This window comes from Pyxicephalus adspersus, chromosome 7 (assembly GCF_032062135.1).
Source record: "Pyxicephalus adspersus chromosome 7, UCB_Pads_2.0, whole genome shotgun sequence".
In the NCBI taxonomy this organism is placed as follows: Eukaryota; Metazoa; Chordata; class Amphibia; order Anura; family Pyxicephalidae; genus Pyxicephalus; species Pyxicephalus adspersus.
This window is the reverse complement of record NC_092864.1, coordinates 34346953-34368542: the sequence shown is the minus strand read 5'-3', so window position 1 is coordinate 34368542 and position 21590 is coordinate 34346953. Positions and strand designations below refer to the sequence as shown.

General features: G+C 39.2%; 1 protein-coding gene across 1 annotated transcript; it reads left to right on the top strand.

The window, feature by feature from the left end:
- The first annotated feature begins 499 nt into the window (after window positions 1-499).
- LOC140335473 (lactase/phlorizin hydrolase-like) lies at window positions 500-19837 on the top strand. Its single transcript, XM_072418107.1, has 15 exons — window positions 500-575; window positions 1121-1226; window positions 2376-2451; window positions 4162-4837; window positions 6046-6691; window positions 7654-9204; window positions 10279-10547; window positions 11868-12158; window positions 12778-12976; window positions 13391-13590; window positions 15374-15483; window positions 16009-16143; window positions 17201-17421; window positions 18680-18922; window positions 19539-19837. The coding sequence occupies exons 1-15, from the start codon at window positions 522-524 to the stop codon at window positions 19745-19747; spliced, it is 4986 nt and encodes a 1661-aa protein (XP_072274208.1). The 5' UTR covers window positions 500-521; the 3' UTR covers window positions 19748-19837.
- Window positions 19838-21590: the final 1753 nt, after the last annotated feature.

The window sequence follows — 21590 nt, the reverse complement described above, 5'->3', positions numbered from 1 at the left end:
ATGTAGCCCTAAAATATCCTACCTTCATGTTTTAACAAAACACAGCAACCAGACTTAAATTTGTAGGTTTTTGGTAGTTTAACTAAAGATTTAAAAAAAGGAACAAAAAAGGCTTTGCTCCCAAATATTGCCAATGTCTACATTTAAGAGTGGTCAGAGACACTTGTTTTCATGCCCAATGCATCTATGGATGGGGTGGCAGAGTTTAATCTTTCTTATGGTTTAAATAATGAGGCCAGCAATCTGAAAATCAGTTGCTGATCCATGTTTATGACAAAAGGACGATTAGTAGGTGGGTAGTAGGTAGAACCATTGGTTGGTGGACAACCCCAGACCCTGAGGTGGGCAAAAAATTAGGTAAATTATATTTTTTCTGCAGTCACCCCAAAAAAAAAACAAGATAAATAACTTTAACTGACCAAGCCCACAGGGCTCTACCAGTATGTTACTGTATAGTATAACCAGCATTCACATCTATATACTGTTTTCTTCAGGAGTCAGTGGATTTCCTGGCCCTAAATATGGAATATGACTGCCAAAATTCTAACAAGCTGCCAATGTGGAAAGCCTACAAGGTAAGATTATGGCCATCCATATAAGGTAATTATATTATAGGATATAACAATTTTTGAGTTTTACTTGTTTTACTTTTCGATTCTATTCATTTTTAAAAAAGATTCCTGGGTAAAAATGAGAATGAGAAAAATGCTTGTTGGCGTCATTAGGAAGGTCAGAAATGGTATGACCATTGCAGTCAATGCTCAAACCTAGGATCACCTTTTATCATAGTACTTACAATCTCTGTGTGCATACATTAGAATCTGATGCTTTCAATCTACCGTTTATTATGTATTGCATATAGGCCTGTCTATGTGGATTAAAGTAAATAAATTGTTTGGGAAGACCATCATACTTAAAATTCTAAAGGAGATTGTATGTAGTTTGTATGGTATGGTGTGTGGACCTGAACTACTACAACATGTACTCAGGTTATATCCATTCTGTCTGACCTTCAAACTACATAACTCTAAAAGTAACTCCAGATTTCACATTGCAAAGAATGTGTCTAGCATAAGGCTCGTCATAAAGAATTACTAATCGGTTACTCTTTGAATTTCAGAACCAGAGGAGCAACCTGAATATTCTGGTTTTTGGTTTAACACTGGCAAACTGTGATGGCAATTGGGAAAGCAATAAAAATCTCATGGCATTTAACATACATACAGGTAGGAAGGTGTTATATATTTCATTATGGTTGCCTGCTGGAATAAGCACATATTGCCAAAACACAAGAGGCATGTCAATTCTTATATGACTCTAGGTATCGTTTGTGTATGTTATCTATTTCAGTATCATTATCACTACCTGAGCAAATCCCAGTGTTCTCACCAGGAAAGCTGCATTGTTTTCTTTTTTTAGTATGTCACCATATATAAAAGTCTGCAGTAGACCTCTAAACTTCGGCTTGTTTATCAGTACAGACTTTAATACAAAATATTTAAATAGTGCATGGAACGACTCAAAGTTGCAATATCTGAAGAAAGTGGCATTTGTCAGTATCATAAAATGTCAGCTTTTGCAATTTGAAATTGAGCTTAATTTAAAAACAATTAAGTTACAAAACTTCATATGTTGCATTTGTTTATATTATAATATTTATCAATAATAAAAGTAAAATTTAATTTTAAGGGTGCTGTTTAAAGCTGCAAGGATTATTATCACTGTCTCCACCATAAGTGTCTGTTGCAGTATGCACAATACATACATCCACAGAAGCCACATAGCCCAACCTATTTGTATTGTGCAAATGGAATAAAAGGTGTAGGATCTTCCCTTAGTGAAGGCTAGGCTTTTGCCATCATTCAACCTCCCCCCTTTTTTATATCAGTTGGATGCAGCAACCAAGGATACTGCCTGCTACTACAGGAAAGAGGAAGAAGAATGGGGGTACTCATCTCATAGGTTGCACAGGATAGTTGAGTAGCTAAGTATTTGCTACTATTCATTGTCATGAATGTTATGGCTGAGTAAAACTAAAACACAGAACTTCAGGCACAGTCAAAACATCCTCCCTCCTTATAGTGCACCCAAAAATTGTTTTGACTTCTTATTGTTTAAGCATTTTTGTATGTTTCTCCAAAGCACAAGACATTACAGTATACAGAGAACATATTAAATCAGTCTCCACCTTACAGTTCTTTTTTGCCACAGCCATACACACAGACATGCACACCGCCTGATCAGAAGCAGGCAATTTTTTGAATGTACAAATAAATCAAGGTAACGCACAAAATGTTTGCCCCATACATGAACCCTTTTTTTCCTTTGCTTCTTATACAATTAATATTTAAATAACTCTGTTTCTTTCTTCTCAGCTATAACTGGGACAGGTGCCACCTTCTTGGGATACGATGTGAATAATTTCCTCCCTGCTCCTTCTAGGAAAGTAGGGTAAGCTTACCATGTGTAAAGAAGCCATTACTTAAAAAAAAACTTTATTTAGCTTCTGACTGGTTAACAGAGGCACATTTTAGTACCCAAGGTACTTAATGCCTTTCCACCAGACCTCTTATCCACTGACATGATTTGCCTAACCATAGACACATTTCTTCACCTATAGTTTGAGAAAGATGACAACTTACATCTTTATCCTAATATTTTTGCACAGCAAAAAAATAGGGGAAGGGACACAGAATCAACACATCATAACCAATTGCAAAGTAATAATATTACAATCATTAGTGCAGTTCACATGTGCAGTGCAATGTAATACTGTGAGATTACAAAATACCCATATAAGAAGAGAATAAACATTAAACCAGGGGGTCTCAAAGGGAGGGGAAGGGGGAAAAGAGTCCATGTCAGTAAGGGGTTTGAGCTGACGCACAGTAGTCCATCCACTGATTTAATGTCAGTTCAAATGCATGAGGGGTGTCCTTGGGAGTGCATGTAAGTTTGTCAACCTATATCTTATGTCTATTGAGAATATTGGCAGTGAGATCTCCCTGCAAAAAATAAAATTTTACTCAAGAAGAAATAAAAGAGACTGGTGGATGAAGGGTGATAAATTAAAACCAAATGAGTGGATATCTGTCCCTTAGTGGTACTCGTTAGATCATAACCAAGGCCTAACAGTTAAAAATTCAGGATATGAGCGAGAGAAGGATTGGTAAAAAGATGATGGCTTGGGAAGAAATGATTATGAGACAAAAAATGTTCCCACATTTAGAAGAAGGCTCTTGAGCCCAGCACAAGATTTTATCAGACATGCCTTTAAGTAAGCTTAGTAAGGTAAAGAATGGGCTATTCAGAAATAAAAAGTTCCTAGTCAATCAAAGATGAGAAATAACAAAAATACCTAAGAACACTACAGGCTAAAATTTAGGCAGATGACCCACTATCCAAAATGAGAAGCTTAGGGGGATAAAACTGATAGTATTGCCATACCACAGAGAAAGAACACAACACCAAGCATTAGTTTATGCCCACATTGAGTCTCTATATTGGGTAGCCTTGTGGGAAAATGGTTGGCATGTAAGCAATGGTGGCAGCAGGACACTTTAGGGGACATTTTAGGAGATATGTATCACTAGGAGCCTACTTGGCTATGTGCTTTGATGCCACACTACTGGGTGACGTGGAGCTCCTCCCTACTAATTTCTGGCTCCCTTAGTCAACAATAAACACATAAAAGACAACAGGAGCTGGGCCTACTTTCTGCCCAATACCCAATAGTGAGCTACTTGGAGGACCGGAGCCAGGGACACTAAAGGCCATGGTATATATATGACTATTGGCAAATAATGGATAGAGATAATATTAATGGATAATATTTCTTCACTGGAGTTAGGAGGCAAAGGATAACTGTACCTTCCTTAAAAAGTACAATGATCCTTTTTTAAATCCTTACAGGCCTTACACTTTTAGGACCATTTAACCCCCCCCCCATCTATGGTTCTATCTCCAGTCTTCAAAATGAAGGTTGGCTACATCCCTCAATAATATTAACCATGTAGAGAAATTACTTTGAAATAGACAGACAAATGAAATGTTAGAATGCCATATACGGTAACTGATAATAATAAAAAAGTTGTTTTGGAAAGTGATGTAATTTAAATTACTGGCACAACAGGAAAGATTTGCTTGTTTTTTGTTTGGCAGATCGCAGAAGCAAATGGGCAGAGTTTTATCTCCAAGGTCAGCATTCACCACAGTTTGGGAGAAGTTTTCTAACCAGACTACAGCTGAACGTGATGCCTTCTTATCTGAAGCATTCCTTGGTAATGTCTTGTGGGGTTCATCTTCTGCAGCCTTCAAAGTAGAAGGAGGCTGGACTGAGGGAGGCAGAGGGCAGTCTATATGGGATGTCTTTGGACAACAAGGCAATGCTCAAGGCAATGCTACCGCGAATTTGGCGTGTGACAGCTACAACAAGATTGACTATGATGTATACCTCCTAAAGAGCCTACAGGCTGAGATCTACTACTTCTCCATTTCCTGGTCCCGTATCTTCCCAACAGGACACAATTCTACAGTTAGCACAGCGGGGGTGAAATACTACAACAAGCTGATTGACAGACTAATAGAAGAAAATATCACACCAATGGTGGCATTGTACCACTGGGATCTGCCTCAGGCCCTGCAGGAATCAGGAGGCTGGCAGAATGAATCCATCATTGACGCCTTTGAGAAATATGCTGACTTCTGCTTTAGCAGCTTCGGAGACCGAGTGAAACTCTGGACCACCTTTCATGAACCCTGGGTGGTCAGTTATGCCGGTCATGGCACAGGAGAGCATGCACCTGGAATTAAAGATCCAGGAAGTGCCTCATTCAAGGTAAAACTCAGAAATAAGAATCTTACCTTTCAATTTTTAATTTTTTTTTTTTTAATTTTTTCAATTCATGTAAATTTTCATATAAGAGAATGCCTATTTTTTTACATTAGTCTTAGCATTGAGAGAGAAATGTGTATGATGTTTGTTCATCTATATGGATATAATTGCTACAGTAATGAGTATGGCAAACTGAAATTTGGTTTTTTATTTAAGTGGAGAAGGGCTTCAAACCCTGTCAGGTTTTTACTGTTTTGGATCTTTATGAGTGAGATCTATTGTCATCTCCTTCCCTGTTCACAACCTTTTACCAGTAAAAGTAATTCTACATCAGCAACACAACCAGGAAAAAAATTATTTAGCAGAATATGGAAAGTCCAGAACCCCTTTCAAAGTTTCATTTTTATCTATTCCCCAGTTTTCCCCTAATATCTGTTCAGTGAAACCATTTCCAGCAGAACAGGCAGTGGGGGTAAATCTTTCTAACCATGTGGTAGATAATAACAAAAACCCAGCAGTAGTTCTGATCCTTTCCAACTCAACCAAATCCAAAAAAAAGTTTTAGGCTGGTGATTTTTTTTGTTTAGAATATATGAAGTAAATATATAAAACAAAGGAAAAAGTGACCTTTCTTGGCATCGATTTTTTATTATTTTCTTTTAAAAACATATGGTTAAAAAATTGCTTATTAAAAAGCATTTTTAAAAGTTACTAACTACATAGACGAGTCTCAATTGTTAATTGTTCAAACTCAATTGAGATCATTATAGATGAACATATCCTATTACTTAATAAAAAATAATAAAAGCAAAAAAACTTACAATAACCATAAAGAATCCTCTCTAGGAAGCCGCCCCCTCAATAAAGTGTGGAATAACCCAGAATGAGCTGAAGCATCGGCTGCACACCATTCCAATTTAGATGAAAAATTATGTAGTTTGCAACTTTAAAAAAACGTTTTAAAAAATGAATTTTCAAAGCTTTAATTTATTTACTTTTACAACTAAAAAAAAAAAAAAATTGAAGCCAAGGAGGTCCCCCCTTTTTCCTTAGGTTTATAAATGTACTTTTATAGGATACTGGATGTGGCAACAGTAGAAACTTAAAAAGCTAACCAGTGTATAACAGTTATAACAATAGAATATATGGTAATCAGTTCTGTAAGCAAAACTGCCAGTTATATAAGAATGTTTCTTATGTCTTCTGCATAGGTGACCCACAATATCTTGAAGGCTCATGCAAGGGCCTGGCACATCTTTGATGATAAATACCGAGATGAGCAATATGGAGCAGTTGGCATCTCTCTGAATTCAGACTGGGCAGAGCCAATGAACCCAAATGATCCAGAAAGTGTGAAAGCAGCAGAGAGATATCTTCAGTTTATGCTTGGATGGTTCGCTCATCCTATTCTGGTGAATGGAGACTATCCAGAGGTTCTAAAGACACAGGTACACCAGAAGAACACCCAGTGCCCCAGCCTAGTGGCTCCATTGCCCACTTTTAGTGAGGCAGAAAAGACATATATACAGGGTACTGCAGACTTCTTTGGGATCTCACACTACACATCTAAGTTGGTAGATGTTTCCAGCAGCTCTACTTGTGAGTCTAGCTATAACAATATTGGTGGGTTTACAACCCATGTGGATCCAACCTGGCCAACCACCGCCTCTCCATGGATCTCAGTGGTGCCATGGGGCCTCAGGAGGCTTTTAAATTTTGTCAAAGAGGAGTATGGGAATGCAGGACTGTCGATATTCATAACTGGCAATGGAATGCCAACATCCAGTACAGAGGACGTATTCAATGACACTGCCCGAGTACACTACCTGACCTCTTACATCAATGAGGCTCTTAAAGGTAATGTCCATTCAATGGAAGATTCATTATTTATTAGGCACAAGAGTTTGCAGTCAAAACAAATCTGTCACTTTGCTTATTTAAGTTATAGCCAACAGTATTGGTGTTTACTTTCCCCCCACCTTTGTAATGGCTTGCTAGAGCCATTAGAAATACCAGGCTATTCCAGTCGTAGAGGAATGTGTGACCTTTACCTATTCCTTTAAAAATGTATAGGCCTTAGTGGCGGATTACGAGGCCTGAAAATTTTCACATATAGTAGGTCAGTGTTTTTCAACCGCTGTTCCGCGGCACACTTGTGTGCCTTGAGAGATCTTCGGGTGTACCGTGGGAAATTATCCAATTTCAGTTAATTGGTCCCAAAATGATTTATTTACTGCAAAAAATTTGTCTTCATTTGTCTATACCAGCGATGTATAGTGATAGGCAGAACCAAAAAAAAACTCTTCCACTAGATGGCAGCAGGTAGCTAATTTACGTGTCTGACTTTTTGGTGGTGTTCCGTGGGATTTTTCTAATTGTAAAATATGTGCCGCGACTAAGAAAGGTTGGGAAACACTGTAGTAGGTAATCAAATTGGTGAAAGTTTTAAACCTACAGTGAACAGAAAGGTCAGTGAGTGCAGGGAGTATTAGTGGGTGTGGGCAAGAGAAACGATTGTATTTAACACAATATGTAACTTAGCCTTATGTGGTCCATGGTATTGCTTAGCCAAGATTTAACTTAGTCAATTATCAAACCATATTTTCATTCAAGCATTTGCTAATTTGTGCTGCAGGCTATCCTGCTAACAAGAATCCTGTGACTACTGCCTTTTTATCCTTATATTTTTTTACTGTTTGGTGCTTCAACCGGACACAATATTCTGTTCTGTATAACCTTTGTACCCATCAAGGGGGCACAGAGAAAGGCTGGGAAACTGTTTTCATATATTATTTTTTATCTCCTTATTCATCTTGCAGCATCCAATGTTGATGGGATACTAATAAGATCATACATATTCCAGTCCCTTTTGGATGGCTTTGAGGGCCCTGAGGGATACACCCAAAGGTTTGGTTTACATCATGTAGATTTCCAAAACTCAAACAGACAACGGACCCCCAAAAAATCTGCCTATTCCTATTCCAACATTATAGAGAACAACGGCTTTCCAAACTTCAAAACCAAAAATGTTTCTATTGCAAAATGGCCACAGTCTCAAAAGATGGGTCACCAGCTGGCATCAGAAGTGCCTTCGAAGGCAAAAGTTGTATGGGAGAAGTTTTCAGGTCAAACAGCCTTCGAAAGAGACATGTATCATTATGCAGAGGTTTCAGAAGATTTCAAATGGGGAGTTTCAACATCAGCCTACCAAGTGGAAGGAGCATGGAATGAAGATGAAAAAGGTCCCAGTATATGGGACACATTTACACATGTACCTGGAAATATATTTGCAAATGGTAATGGGGATATAGCAGCTGACAGTTATCACCAGCTAGATGCGGACTTGTATATGCTTAGAGGCTTGGGAGTGAACAGTTATCGTTTCTCCATCTCCTGGTCTAGAATATTTCCAACTGGACAAGGCACTCCCAGTGACAAAGGTGTTGATTACTACAACAGACTAATTGATGGCCTACTTGCAAATAACATTTCTCCAATGGTGACTCTCTACCACTTTGATCTACCTCAAGCTCTCCAAGATTTGGGGGGCTGGGAGAGTGACATTATTATTGAAGCCTTCAATAACTATGCTGACTTTTGCTTTAGGACATTTGGAAATAAGGTCAAATTCTGGATGACATTCCACCAACCCTACACCATTGCAACAGCTGGTTATGGGACTGGTACACATCCACCTGGAACAAAAGACCCTGGTTTTGCTCCATACAGAATAGGACACAACCTATTGAAAGCTCATGCCAGGGTCTACCATACCTATGATGAAAAGTATCGACGTAACCAAGGAGGTGTTATCTCACTAAGCCTCAACACAAACTGGGTGGAACCCAATGACCGAACAGACCCAAGAGACATTGAAGCCGCTGACCGCTACCTGCAATTTACACTGGGGTGGTTTGCTCACCCCATCTTTATAAATGGCGATTACCCAGAGGCCATGAAGTGGCAAGTGGCCAACAAGAGTATGCTTCAGGGTCTCTCATCTTCCAGGCTTCCAGCATTCACAGATGAAGAGAAGGCCTACATCCAGGGCACAGCTGATGTTTTCTGTATTAACATCTACACAACCAAAATAGTTCAGTATAAAACTGTCAGTCTGCACCCTCCATCTTTTAATACTGATATTGACATTGTAGAAAGATTTGACGATAGTTGGCCAACCACAGCTTATTATGACGTTTATAGAGCAGTAGCCTGGGGGATGAGGAGGCTACTTAACTGGATAAAAGAAGAGTATGGTGATATCCCAACCTATGTTACAGAAAGTGGACTTTCAATGGACAGTAACCCTGATTTTGATGACATTGCTCGAATAGAATATTACAAGACATATATTGATGAAGCATTAAAAGGTTGGTACCATAAACAGTATATATTTATTTACCTGACCACACAATCCTCACAGTGTAGCCTTTCTACAGGAAGAAACAGGGACTCAAATAAGTAAAAAGCAAATCTGTGAACACAAAATGTCCTTGTTATTACTACACTACTAGATTATTTTAATAATGTAAGCTTCCACTGATTACTTCCCTTTGCAATGGAGAAACTCTGGACTGGCTTTAGTACTTTCTGAATAATTGGCCTAGAATTAGTATGCAGATGAACAACTTGGGTTTCACTGGTTTAAAGCCTAACTCTGGGCACCCCATCATCCCCTCCTCCATGCCTCCCAACACATCTTCAACATTTTATTTAACCTTTTTTATACTTAGCTATTTAAGATTTTTCCAAGCCAGACATTTGATATCTGGAGTCCCCTTTGGATCTTTTCTAGAGGTTGATGGTTCTCAATTATACAGAGAACAGTGCTGACATGATGATATCTCTCCTGCTATTTGCATCAATGTATGTGAATGCAGTGTTCAGTGGTGATGACCAGTCAATGACACCTTACAGTCACTTGATGTTCTCAGTCTCCTCAAACTACAAGGCAGAGGACATCTACTAGTGCAAAGGAATTACTGCAACCAAAAGGACAACTCTCTTTGTAGAAGGTATGTATTGGAGCCAAAGTTGCTTTTTAGTTACAAACTCCTAGTTGGGGACTATTTTTTAAATTTTGCCCAGTGCTTCAATACCGATTCTGGATCAGTGACTCAAAGAACTGAAACGCAATACACAGGTCACAAAAGGCAAATCCCATATTTCATGTTACCCTTTATAGTTGTCCATTAAGTGTACATATAGAGAAAACCTGACTTGCTAAGTGCACATAATAATGAGTATTTTTTTTTGTTTAGTAGCATAGTGACTGCACTGTTTTCCTTCTTTTCCCATAAAAGTTGGTTGACAGAGCTCTCTCAATAGGTGTTAAGTGAAAAAAATGTATTTATGTGTAAGGTTAGCTGTATCTTTTTTAATAGAATTTTACCTTAATCAGCATCTTGTGAATTCTTGGTCTGTATGTTCTTTTTTATGCAAAGCTTACAGCCTGGATGGTGTCAATCTGAAGGGTTACTGTGCGTGGTCCCTAATGGACACCTTTGAGTGGGAACAAGGATATCGACTCCGGTTTGGTCTCCACCATGTAGATTTTAATAATCCCAATCGGCCAAGGACAGCCAAACGTACAGCCATGTATTATGCTGAAGTGATAAGGAACAATGGAATCCCCCAGTCTAAAGATGATATATTTCTGCTTGATGAATTCCGTTCAGACTTTGCTTGGGGTGTGGCCTCCTCTGCTTTTCAGGTACAGTATTGTTTTTTTGTATTTATGGGAGAATATGTGTTTATCACAAAATTTTCCCTTATGTGTTATACTATAGTGACAAATCAGCAGACACACAGACAGAAGAAAAACTTTAAAAGGGTTATCACTTCCCATTTTATCCAACTAAATACTTAGTAAGTTAAGCTGTGGATATAGTAATTATGGCAGGGGGTCCCTGGAGACATGAAAGTTATTTCAAGGATTCCTCCATGCTAAAAAATTATAGATAGATAATCTAAATTAAGATCCATTAGGCAAAAAAATGTAAATGTTCAATTACAGATTAACTCAAGAAACAAATCAAAGATATTCATTTTTGCAACTCCATGTTCACTGTTAAATCATAAAGCAAGTAGTGTAAGGACCCGTATCTGACATGGTTTCAGTCTTTTGATTACTTTTTATTTACCCCTCTAGAAATGACCAGGGTTCTATGCACTTTATTGCTTTTTTTAAAGTGCATTGGGCCTGATTTAAAAAAGCTCTCCAAGTCTGGAAAAGATAGACTATCATGGGTGAAGCCGGGTGATCCAACAACCCTGGAATTTATTTGATTAAGGATTGAAAATATTTGTCAAATAATATTTTGCCAAATAATATGAAATGATTTTAGGAAATCCATTCCGGGTTTGCTTGATCACCAATGTTCTCCCATGGTAGTCTAGTTTCTCCAGGCTTTGAGAGGTTTAATAAATCAGGCCCATAGTGTCAAAGCAAAATAATCAAAAGGTCCCTATAGTACATAATCAAATTAGCAGAGGTGTAAATTGAGCCTTAGTTGGTAATATTTGGCTTTGTATGTTCTTTATCCTCTTGGCAGACTCAGAGCATTTGGCCAACAGTCTGGCATGCATTTGAGATAGGAGTTGTTTAAAATTGCTTTCGTATTCACATGGATTTGGAGTATAAAAGCAATCAAATGACCATGTAGTTAGACCATAATAGAAGGATATACTTACCATACTTCAATATGGACCATGGACCACGTGCAAAAACATATTAACATTACACATATGCCTTATAGGAAGAGTAGTTAGAACAAAATTAAGCATGCCTCTTGCTTCCCAGTTGCAGTGGAAGTGAGCAAATTTGAGTTCACTTTGATCTAACACCAAACCATCCTGTATCTTCTGGTGGTCTCCTAATGGGGCATGTAAAGTAGCACAGTTCTTACAAATAGTGCCTTCTATTAGTTCTCTATGCTTTTAATAAATCTATCCCACTAAATCTCCAGATTCCAGTTCCATATTTAATTAGGAATGTATTGAGTGCTAATTCCATCTTCTTTTTGATTTCTAGATAGAGGGTGCCTGGAGCGCAGATGGAAAAGGGGTGAGCATTTGGGACAAGTTCTCACACACAGAGTCAAAGATTATAGGTGAGGGTAACGGAGATGTGGCATGCAACAGTTACTACCGTCTTGACGAAGATGTAGAAATGCTGAAAAGTCTGAAGGTCACCCACTACCGCTTCTCCATCTCCTGGCCAAGGGTACTTCCAGATGGTACTAGAAGCTTTGTGAATGAACCAGGACTGAACTACTACATACGTTTGATTGATGCCCTACTAGATGCTGGTATCACCCCTCAGGTACTACAAGATGTTTTTTTTTTTAATTAACTTTGACCATAATTTCTTCTTATCTAGAAGATACTGGTGCACCTCAACTAGCACCAATCCTCAAACTCCAACATTTTTTCCCTTTGCAACAAAGCAAAAGGCATTGTTGTCTGTTGTCATTCCTTTTATTATGAACTTGTACTTATATAGCACTGACACATTATGCAGCACTTTACAACTGTCCTTCAAAGGGCCTTACAAACTAATGTCCCCAAAGGGCCTTACAAACTAATGTCCCTGCCAAGGCTAATTGTGGGTGGAAGCCTGCTAACCTAACTGTGTGTTTTTGCAAGTGTGCTCAGGTGAAACCCACACAAATATGGGGAGAACATACAAACTTCTTGCAGATAGTGTCCTGGCCAAGATTCAAACCTTGGACTCTAGCGCTGCAAAGGCGAGATTGCTAGCCACTGAGCCAGCTTTGCTTTCATTTTTGCCCTCTATCTAGCCTGCTTCTGAGCCATTGTTAGACAAACGGGCATGTCAATGGAAGAACTGATTATTCAAACTAAATGGTTACCACTTCCAATCATCATCCACCCAACTTTAGCGATAACTAGAAATAATTCATATCTTTCTTCATATTCAGGTGACAATATATCACTGGGATCTACCCCAAGCTCTCCAGGACATAGGTGGCTGGGAAAATGAAACCATAGTGGAGAGATTTAGAGACTACGCAGATCTGCTGTTCCAGAGACTGGGGGACAAAGTGAAGTTCTGGATCACCCTCAATGAGCCATATATCATTGCATATTTGGGGTATGGAGAAGGCTCATTTGCACCAGGTAAAAGTCATGAAGCAAAATAATACATTGGCTATATAGATCCATGGAATTAATTAGATTGTGCAGGATAAAACTGTCAGTTAACAATTCTTTTTTTGTTCTGTAATACTTCTGTAAAAACATTTTTGACATATGACATCTATATGAGTGACATAAGAGATAGAATACTTGTGTGACAAATCTTTCCAGACGGGGAATACAAATTATGGTAATATTTTTAAAACCTCCTAGAAAGTTAACAGAAAAACTACCTGCCCTTTTAAAAAAATGAACACACATCCCTACAAGGGTTTTATCACTTGACCACTATTTTCAAAAATATAATTCTAAAAATTGCTTTGATATTTACTTTATGATCTTGCACTCTGATGTGATCTCCTAATGTCTCCTAATCTCTTCTTTTTCTGTTACAAGGTATTAGGTCCCCCGGAGTTTCAGTGTATGTGGCAGGACACAACCTCATAAAGGCTCACGCAGAGGCCTGGCACTTGTACAATGATAAATACAGAGCCACACAGGGAGGACAAATCTCCATCACCCTCAACTGTGACTGGGCCGAACCCATCAACCCATACAGGCAGGAGGATGTGGATGCAGCACGCAGATACTTGTTGGTATGTTGTACTTATGTGTAGACTGAAAGGCCTAAGACTGATAAACCTATATTTGGATTGGTTCCTGGAGGTAACACCACTTCCTAAATGCTCTATTAACAGTAATTTTAAATAACTTCACCCACTGAGTGTAGCCCATCTGGTTCCCAACTTACTTGTATGAGCAATCTTCAGTGTGTGGTCCTACTCTGTGCCACCCAGCCGTTCTTCCAAAATCATTTCTGCAGGGTTCTATGATGCACCCTTCTGTCCCATTCATCCCTGAGGATCCCATACCCATGGTGGCTTTCTGCTGAGTGCAGCTTTCCCAATAGGAATCAGACTGTGATGCACATGCTGATGATAAAGAAGATCAAGTCTTTGGTAAAACAAGATAAGAAAAGGCTGCACAAAGATTGCTGGAACAGGGACAGAGTTATGTATTGGGCCAGGCAGCCTGCACTCAAGGTTGTGGGTTAGTCTTTAAAGTACCCAGGGTAAAGTTGTAAATAATACTGTATGTATCTGCAAAATCTAAGAAAACATATTTTAGCAACTAATTCAGCACATCTCTCCAAAAATGCTCATGACTCCATGTACTCTTTGTGGTAACAGGCCCTGTAGGTATAGAAGCTTTAGCACCCCTCTATTAAGATCACCTCTTTACAGCCACCATTTTCTTGTTTCACTGATCCCAATATTGCCTATGTTATGATAATGGATAAATAAGAGTATAGTTAATGACGGTACTACTGAACCTTACTATAAAATTGTCTGACTCACCTACATTGAGGAAAGCACGCACTTAATTCAAGTATTCAGCAACATGACAGTATGAGCATCCAAAAGCTCTTTTTCAGCACTGTTCTTACTGAAGATTTGTAAGGATTACATATACAATTCAGTAATAAATTGAAGTACTGTGAAACACTATTCATTACTCCAGCTTCCAACAGTAATTAATCCTATCATAGGGGTGTGTATCACTATAAAAGCACTTAAAGCTGAAATCCATTAATGGTGGACAACTATGCTTCATGAAAGGGCTACGCGCACATTGCAAGGGTTATTAGCTCTGCTATTGGCTCTGCATTGTAGGGAATGACATTAGACATGCAACCACAGCATGGAGAACTTTACAGAATGGGCTTCAGGGGACCGGTTGCACAGAGGGGAGGTCTGTAGGGAAGTGAGGTATTTGTACAGGAAGATTATACAATGCTGTCTGGGTTGAGTGTGGGGTCTGTTGTTGGAGAGAGAGGGGAGGTGTGTTGGCTTTCTAACAATTTGTGTGTACTGTGGGAGAACAATGCATGCTCGCAAACCCCACAGAAAAAGCTGCATCTTTAACTCTGCCACCCATAAGCACATGCTTGCTGTACTTAATAGTAAAGCTGCGTACACACTTCCAATTTTTGTCGTTGGAAAGGATCTTTCACGATCCTTTCCAACGACAAGGGAGTGCACGATACATGAACGGTGCTGTACATACAGCACCGTTCATTCTCTATGGAGAGGGGAGGGGGAGAGCGACGGAGCGGCACCCTGCTGCGCGCTCTCCCCTTCCCTTTCATTAGGATCGGTTGTCGTCCATCGTTCGTGGATCCGGCAGGTCGGTCGTCCGGACGATGGACGACACCGACTGTACACACGGCAGATTTTCGCCGGATAATTGGCCGATGCCGATTATCGGGCGATAAAAATCTGACGTGTGTACGTAGCTTAAGTCTACCACTGTCTGTATCACATTATATAAATAATAGAATCTTGTTGCCATACAAATTTTATTTCTTTTTTGCCTTAGTTTTTCGGTGGTTGGTTTGGGTACCCAATATTTAAAACAGGGGATTACCCAGAGATCATGAAGAAGAACGTGCGTGAAAGGAGCCTTGCCTATGGACTGCCTGAAAGTCGGTAAGAAAATGATTGTTACACGACACATGAGTATGTGCAGGGACCTTTGTTACATAAATATTGTTTGCACAGTGACCTTTGTTATATGGGATCATTACTATTTTATTATAATGTATTTATATAGCTGCTAAGACTTACGTGTTACGCAATTTACGTGTCATATCAGTAACTGTCCCTGATTGGAGCTCACAATCCAATGTCATAGTCATAGCCTAATCTATGAGGGAAGCCAAAAAACCTTCTGCAGTCCAAAATGGCTTCTTCTCCTCAGGGTGACAATGCTCTTTCTCCATGCACACAGTACAGTGAGTGAGCATTGTCACCTTAGTACAGAAAGTGTGTTACTGGCAGAACCACCAGATGAGGGCTGAATGGGGAGAGAAAGATGGGGAAACTTTTTACTAGGGTCAGACAACAAGAAAACTAAAGTAAGTCAAGAGGTAAATGGTCACAGCAGTACAACAACAACAGCTTGGTAAATTCAAAAGTCCTGTCAAGTTTTTGTTGTTTTTTTTTCTCATACAGGTTGCCGGAGTTTACAGAAAGCGAGAAGCAAAGGATTAAAGGGTCATATGATTTCTTTGGGCTGAACCACTACACTACTGTCCTGGTGGCACAAGCCATCTATGAATTGCATTACCAGGCTTATGAAGGAGACAGGTAAAGATAAGGCAGGGACAATATTATGGTCACAGTCCCAAGATATACAGGTTTAAAGCTATGCACACGCGTTAAATAATTGTAAATATGAAGTTCCCATACTGGGACAGGCTAAAGACACCTAATCCAAGCATGGCTACAATTGGGAAACATATTTATTAGACTGGTTTAAAAGTCACAATAGAGAATTTCTTATGTTAGTCGTTGGTGGCAAACATGGTACAGCATTTGCAGTTGGTTATGTTGCCCAGTTACATATTCTACTAGTATTTTTTTTGAAAAACGAGTGTACAGATAGATATGAAATGTAAAAACAATTGAAAAATGAATCTTTTCTAAAGAGTGTGTCAATATTAAAGTTTTTTGCAAGATGTTGGCTTTTTAGTTTAGAGAACATAGCTGGATGAATGAAAACACCCCAGCAGAAATCTCACCATCAGTATTTTTAAAAAAGCAAAACTCCTCAATATGCAAATATTGTCTAAATACAAAAGGCTTGTCTTCCACATCTGTGCACTAATCCTAAAAAAACATTTTTTTGTGTAGAAAACACCTGTAATAAAGACCAGTCACTAAAGCTGTGTTTCTCTGTGCAGGGTGACTGGTCTTGTCCCCAACTGTTTGTAAATCTCTGCAGGCAGCCTGTATTGGATGAGCCTACTAAGCTCCCCTCCCGACACATTGGTGCTTTGTACAAACTCTGTGCCGCAGTAATGATCTTTTTTCTAGGGTAATACTAGGTTTCCAAAAGCATTTGGAGCACACAAAGTGCTACAAAGTATTTTTTTGTAGCAATAGAGGAATATGTTTCAGCTTTGGAAGGTTTCAGAAGCCAGGACATAGATATAGCCTACTGCAACGGCAAATCATACAATATACACAATTTTAAAAGTCTATATTTGGTAAATAAAGATCTCATTCCAAACCCCCACATGAGCACTTGCATTACCCACTTTTGTTAAAAGTTTCTCTTTTATATTGCTAACATTAGAAGGGCCAGATGTGTGGGAAGTAATGATCAGTCACTTTCATAAATAAATGTGTTTTATCACGACAGAGAAGTCTACCTATGGAGTGACCGCAGCTGGCTTGGGTCAGGCAGCTCCTGGCTGAAAGTGACTCCATTTGGCCTGCGAAGACTATTAAACTGGATAAAGGAAGAATTCAACAACCCACCAATCTATATAACAGAGAACGGAATATCCGAACGTGGGACAAACCTGAAAGATGTGTGGAGAGAACATTACTACAGATATTATATCAATGAGGCCCTGAAAGGTATGAAACAAGTAAATCTAATGATGGATAAACTGAACATGTGAAAAAAACACTTGAAATGCTTAGCAAGGAGTTTCCATCATGGAAAACATAAAGAGATGATCAGTACTAATCATCCCAAACTTCTGAGAAGGGGAAGATGGCTACATTTCAGGAGAAAATACTATGACCGCTCCACTGATCACACCGACCATGAACAAAATTTTAGTTTTGAATAGGGTATGGAAGACTTAGAACCTTGGTCACGTTTTGTATTACTGTTTGGGTCTCTGCTGCGCAGACCCCCCCAAATGTGCCCTAGATATCAAGACTAAAGACTTTACACCTGAGCATGAGATAAATGTAAATGTTCCAATGTGGAGAACTGTTCAGGTCACAACATTCTAAGAGTAGTTTTCCTCAAACATTGTAAAGAATTCTTTTAATTTTATGTTGCGTTTCGAGGATGGCAAATTAAGGGAAATGGGCACACCAGGCAGCAAAAAATCTGAGGGGTTCTAACAGCTTTTCATACAGCAGTTTTGTGACCTTTTAACATGGGGGAACCCTGGAAAAAACTTTCAGGTCCTCAGAGAACCCTTTCTATGATTACTATATCCACAGCTCACAGTATATGTATGTGGTCAGAGGGAAGAATGGCTCTTACATTTCTGACCAATGGAAAGAATGTCACCCTTACAGATAGCCAAAAAGATCATTTAATTTTCAAGCTATCCATATTTCAGCCACTAGATGATGAAAAATACAAATGAAGTTGGATTTTCCAAAGCCATATTGGCTGTTCACTTAGCAAAGTGAAATATCCCCCAAGGGATATTTTATGGACCAATTTGCTGACTTCCAATCATGTGTAAGAAAAGAAACTTTTTTTAGATTTTTTTTGCACGTGATTGGGTATTCTTTAAATAAGAAAATTTCCAAAAAATCTGCCCCAATAAGTGTGTGTTGCACCCACTAGTGAGGAATCTAAAAAGCACTCTATACGTTGACAACAGTTTTCAGCTTTTTAGATGAGCTCTATTCACTGGGGTACGGATACACGGATAGGGCTAAAGATCCCCTCAAAAAGGAACAAGCCTTGCCCACACCTGGGTAAATGCAGATTAAGTGGGGTTACATATTACATTTAGATATTAGGCTATATAATGTTTTTGTTGGCTGGGGCTGTATGGCCAATGCGTAAATAATGACCAAATTAGTGGTTGAATCCTTCTAAATAAAAATCCTGACAATTTGATCTCTGTTCTTACTCACACAGCTGCCAAGCTTGACGGTGTGGACCTGCGTGGGTACTCAGCCTGGAGTCTCATGGATAACTTTGAGTGGGCTTCTGGGTACACGGAACGCTTTGGTCTTTACTACACTAACTTCTCAGACCCGGCTCTGCCTCGCACTCCTAAAGATTCTGCCAAATACTACAGATCCATAGTTAGGTGTAATGGTTTCCCCAATCCAAGAAATATCTCGCATCCTTGTTTCCAACCAGAGAATTTGCCTGAAGGTGAGTTCGGGGGGGTATAAATGAACTTGCCAGGTTAGCTTTATGGCTAGATGTAGTTAGAAGAAGGGCAACAACTCACTCTATGTGCTAACTTTATCATTGCATAGAGGAAGCAGGGCTGGTCCTGCATGTGTTGCCTCTTCTGCTGCATAGTCTCAAGAATAACACAGGAAGGCCAGGTTTTTATTATGTTAGATCAAGCAGACTTTAATGAGAATGTTTACACTCCAGCCTACCTCATGAATCTTTCCAGATTAGATAAGGAAGAGTACCAATGGTCTTCTTTAGGCAGAATGACAGTTGCATCATTCTGAAACTTTTGTTGCACCTCCTGGGGGTGCATCATCATGCAAGCTGGGCTTTCAGTACTTATGGACTAGGCAGAGCCATATATGGGTGCTGCTCATGTTTATATTCAGAGCTATCCTGTGTCAGAATTAAATAATAAAAAATCTATATTATAGAGCTGAGGAGAATGGGAGGATTAAAGTAATTTAGCAGAAGACAACAGTCAGGGCTGACAACTCTTAGTACACATAAATGATGTGTGTTGTCAGACCACAATTGTCAACTATCAACTTCAAAACTACTTAGAAAAATCTCTTTTGCTTTGCAGAAACAACCTCCGCCACCACCAGGAATACTCAAGCAAGTGGCAGCCCAGAACCCTCTAATGAACCAAAATCCGTCAGTTTCCTGGGACTGGACATCTCTACAATGGACGCCTCAATTGCTTTGTATGTGGAATTTGCGCTGTTGTTGGCCTCTGTCTTGGGTATTATTTTGTCTGTAGTGATGTACGTTAAAAAGGGCAAAAAGATATGACACATTCAAACCTAACTGTGTTAGTTAGTATTGTATAGTTTTATATAAATCTTTTTGGATGGTCTGAAATAAAATTACTTCAAAATGGAAGGCATGTTCTTTTTTGTCTTTTTTGGTCTGCAATGCTGTCCAGGGCTCAGTCATGTTTACAATGGTCTCAAAAGCAAATCCAACAGGCATTCTGGCTTTCTTTTAATTAATGGTAAAGAAAAAAAAAAGATTTTAGTCTTAGTTGCTGTTGTAGGACAGGAAATCTTGGGAGTCCTACATAGCAGTAAAACGGCAAATATGTTTCACCCAAGGAGTTTTCACCTATTCCAACCATGCCCATGGGGCACATCAATAGCATAGGTTTTAGGTCTTACCCTTTTTGTGTTCCCCCTACAGCTGTTTAACCCAGGGTGTATAATTCTTTTGCCTAACACATACCCTGACCCTGGTGCACATTATTTCATGTTCTTTGGACAACACCACATCTGCCTAAACTCCTGGGGCACTCTAAAACAGTAAGTGCTATCACAACTTGTATAGTCCTCATGTTGTCATGCCGTGTGCTACAGCCTGTACTTTCCTATAGGGCAACCAGGGCACCCATGACACTGTGATCCAGTGAGAAATCCCAAATATTAGATTTTCCATTACCTTTAGTCATGGTAACAGTCATCAGCCAGATAAACAGCGAGAGTGAATCTTCCTAATGAGCACATAGACAGCAACTGCTACCTTAGGAATTATACAAAAGGTTTGGGGTGCTGGATCTCTTAAAGCAGTAATAAGTGTTCTCAGTCAAATCATAGCAGTGTAGAGGGAATGATTCCTCCTAGGCAGCCACCCAGGTGAATGTCAGTGCTATGCTCGAGAGGGGACTGAGTGTGCAAGGAGAAAAGCACAAAATGCAGAACATGTCATTTGATTTTATTCAGACTTCTATATTAATTCAAAGAATTTTAGGGATTCAGGAGTCCCCTTTCTTCAGGACTTGGCACTACTAAACAAACTGTGTACTGGACTCTGGGGGGTAATTTCAGGATCCAATCCAGGAGGGCGCCACCTTTCCAGTGCAAAAAAAAGAAAGGGGATCTTATTTAGCAGCTATTCTATTCTACCTGATCAAACACATGACAAGCCAGGCTCATTATCAGTGCCATTGATAAAACTGCAGATTTATTGATTAACAGATTGCAATAAAGTTCATAATATTGGGATCAAAGACCACAAAGATCCTGATAAGATATGGAAATGACAACATCCCAAGAAAGAATACATATGACGGTCATGTGTCATCTAATAAACAGGGCAAAATCTCAGTTATTTGAATCATTATCTCCATTTGTAGGATCTCGAAGTTGCTTACTCTGAGAGATGTCTTACGGTAATATTACAATGTGGCATGGAACACCTTGGAATCTGAGCTTCCAAGGTGTTCCATGGCAATTTGGAAAATTAAATCCCATCAGATTTATCTGAGTTGACCCTTGGCCCCCTTTGTATCGTAAAATGCCCTAATTTTGAAGTAATGCATCAGAAAAAAAAGAAGACTGCAGTCTTTTAATCATCAGTTCCTATATGGTGCAGTAGACCCGAGATTTCCCCCGACTGTTTAGGAGATTCAAAATGAGATTTAGTGACGTCACCACTGTGTTGCTCAGTGAATTTTTATGAAAGGACATGCAGTACATGGGTTTCCTTTCTTTTGCTTTATTCATTCATCTCTGTGTCCTCAACTGTTTTTCTGCCACTGATTCCAGGGTTTTTTTTCCCCTACTGACCACACAAAACAATAATTGATTTTTGGTGTGCAAGGACAAAAGCATAGGTATGCAGAGAATATCCCTATTTATTT

Bases quoted from the DNA above. Each gene is read 5' to 3' on its own strand.
- LOC140335473 (XM_072418107.1), top strand. From the start codon at position 522: ATGGAATATGACTGCCAAAATTCTAACAAGCTGCCAATGTGGAAAGCC. The intron at 576-1,120 runs GTAAGATTATGG...TTTGAATTTCAG, and splicing joins CAATGTGGAAAGCCTACAAG to AACCAGAGGAGCAACCTGAA. The intron at 1,227-2,375 runs GTAGGAAGGTGT...CTTTCTTCTCAG, and splicing joins GGCATTTAACATACATACAG to CTATAACTGGGACAGGTGCC.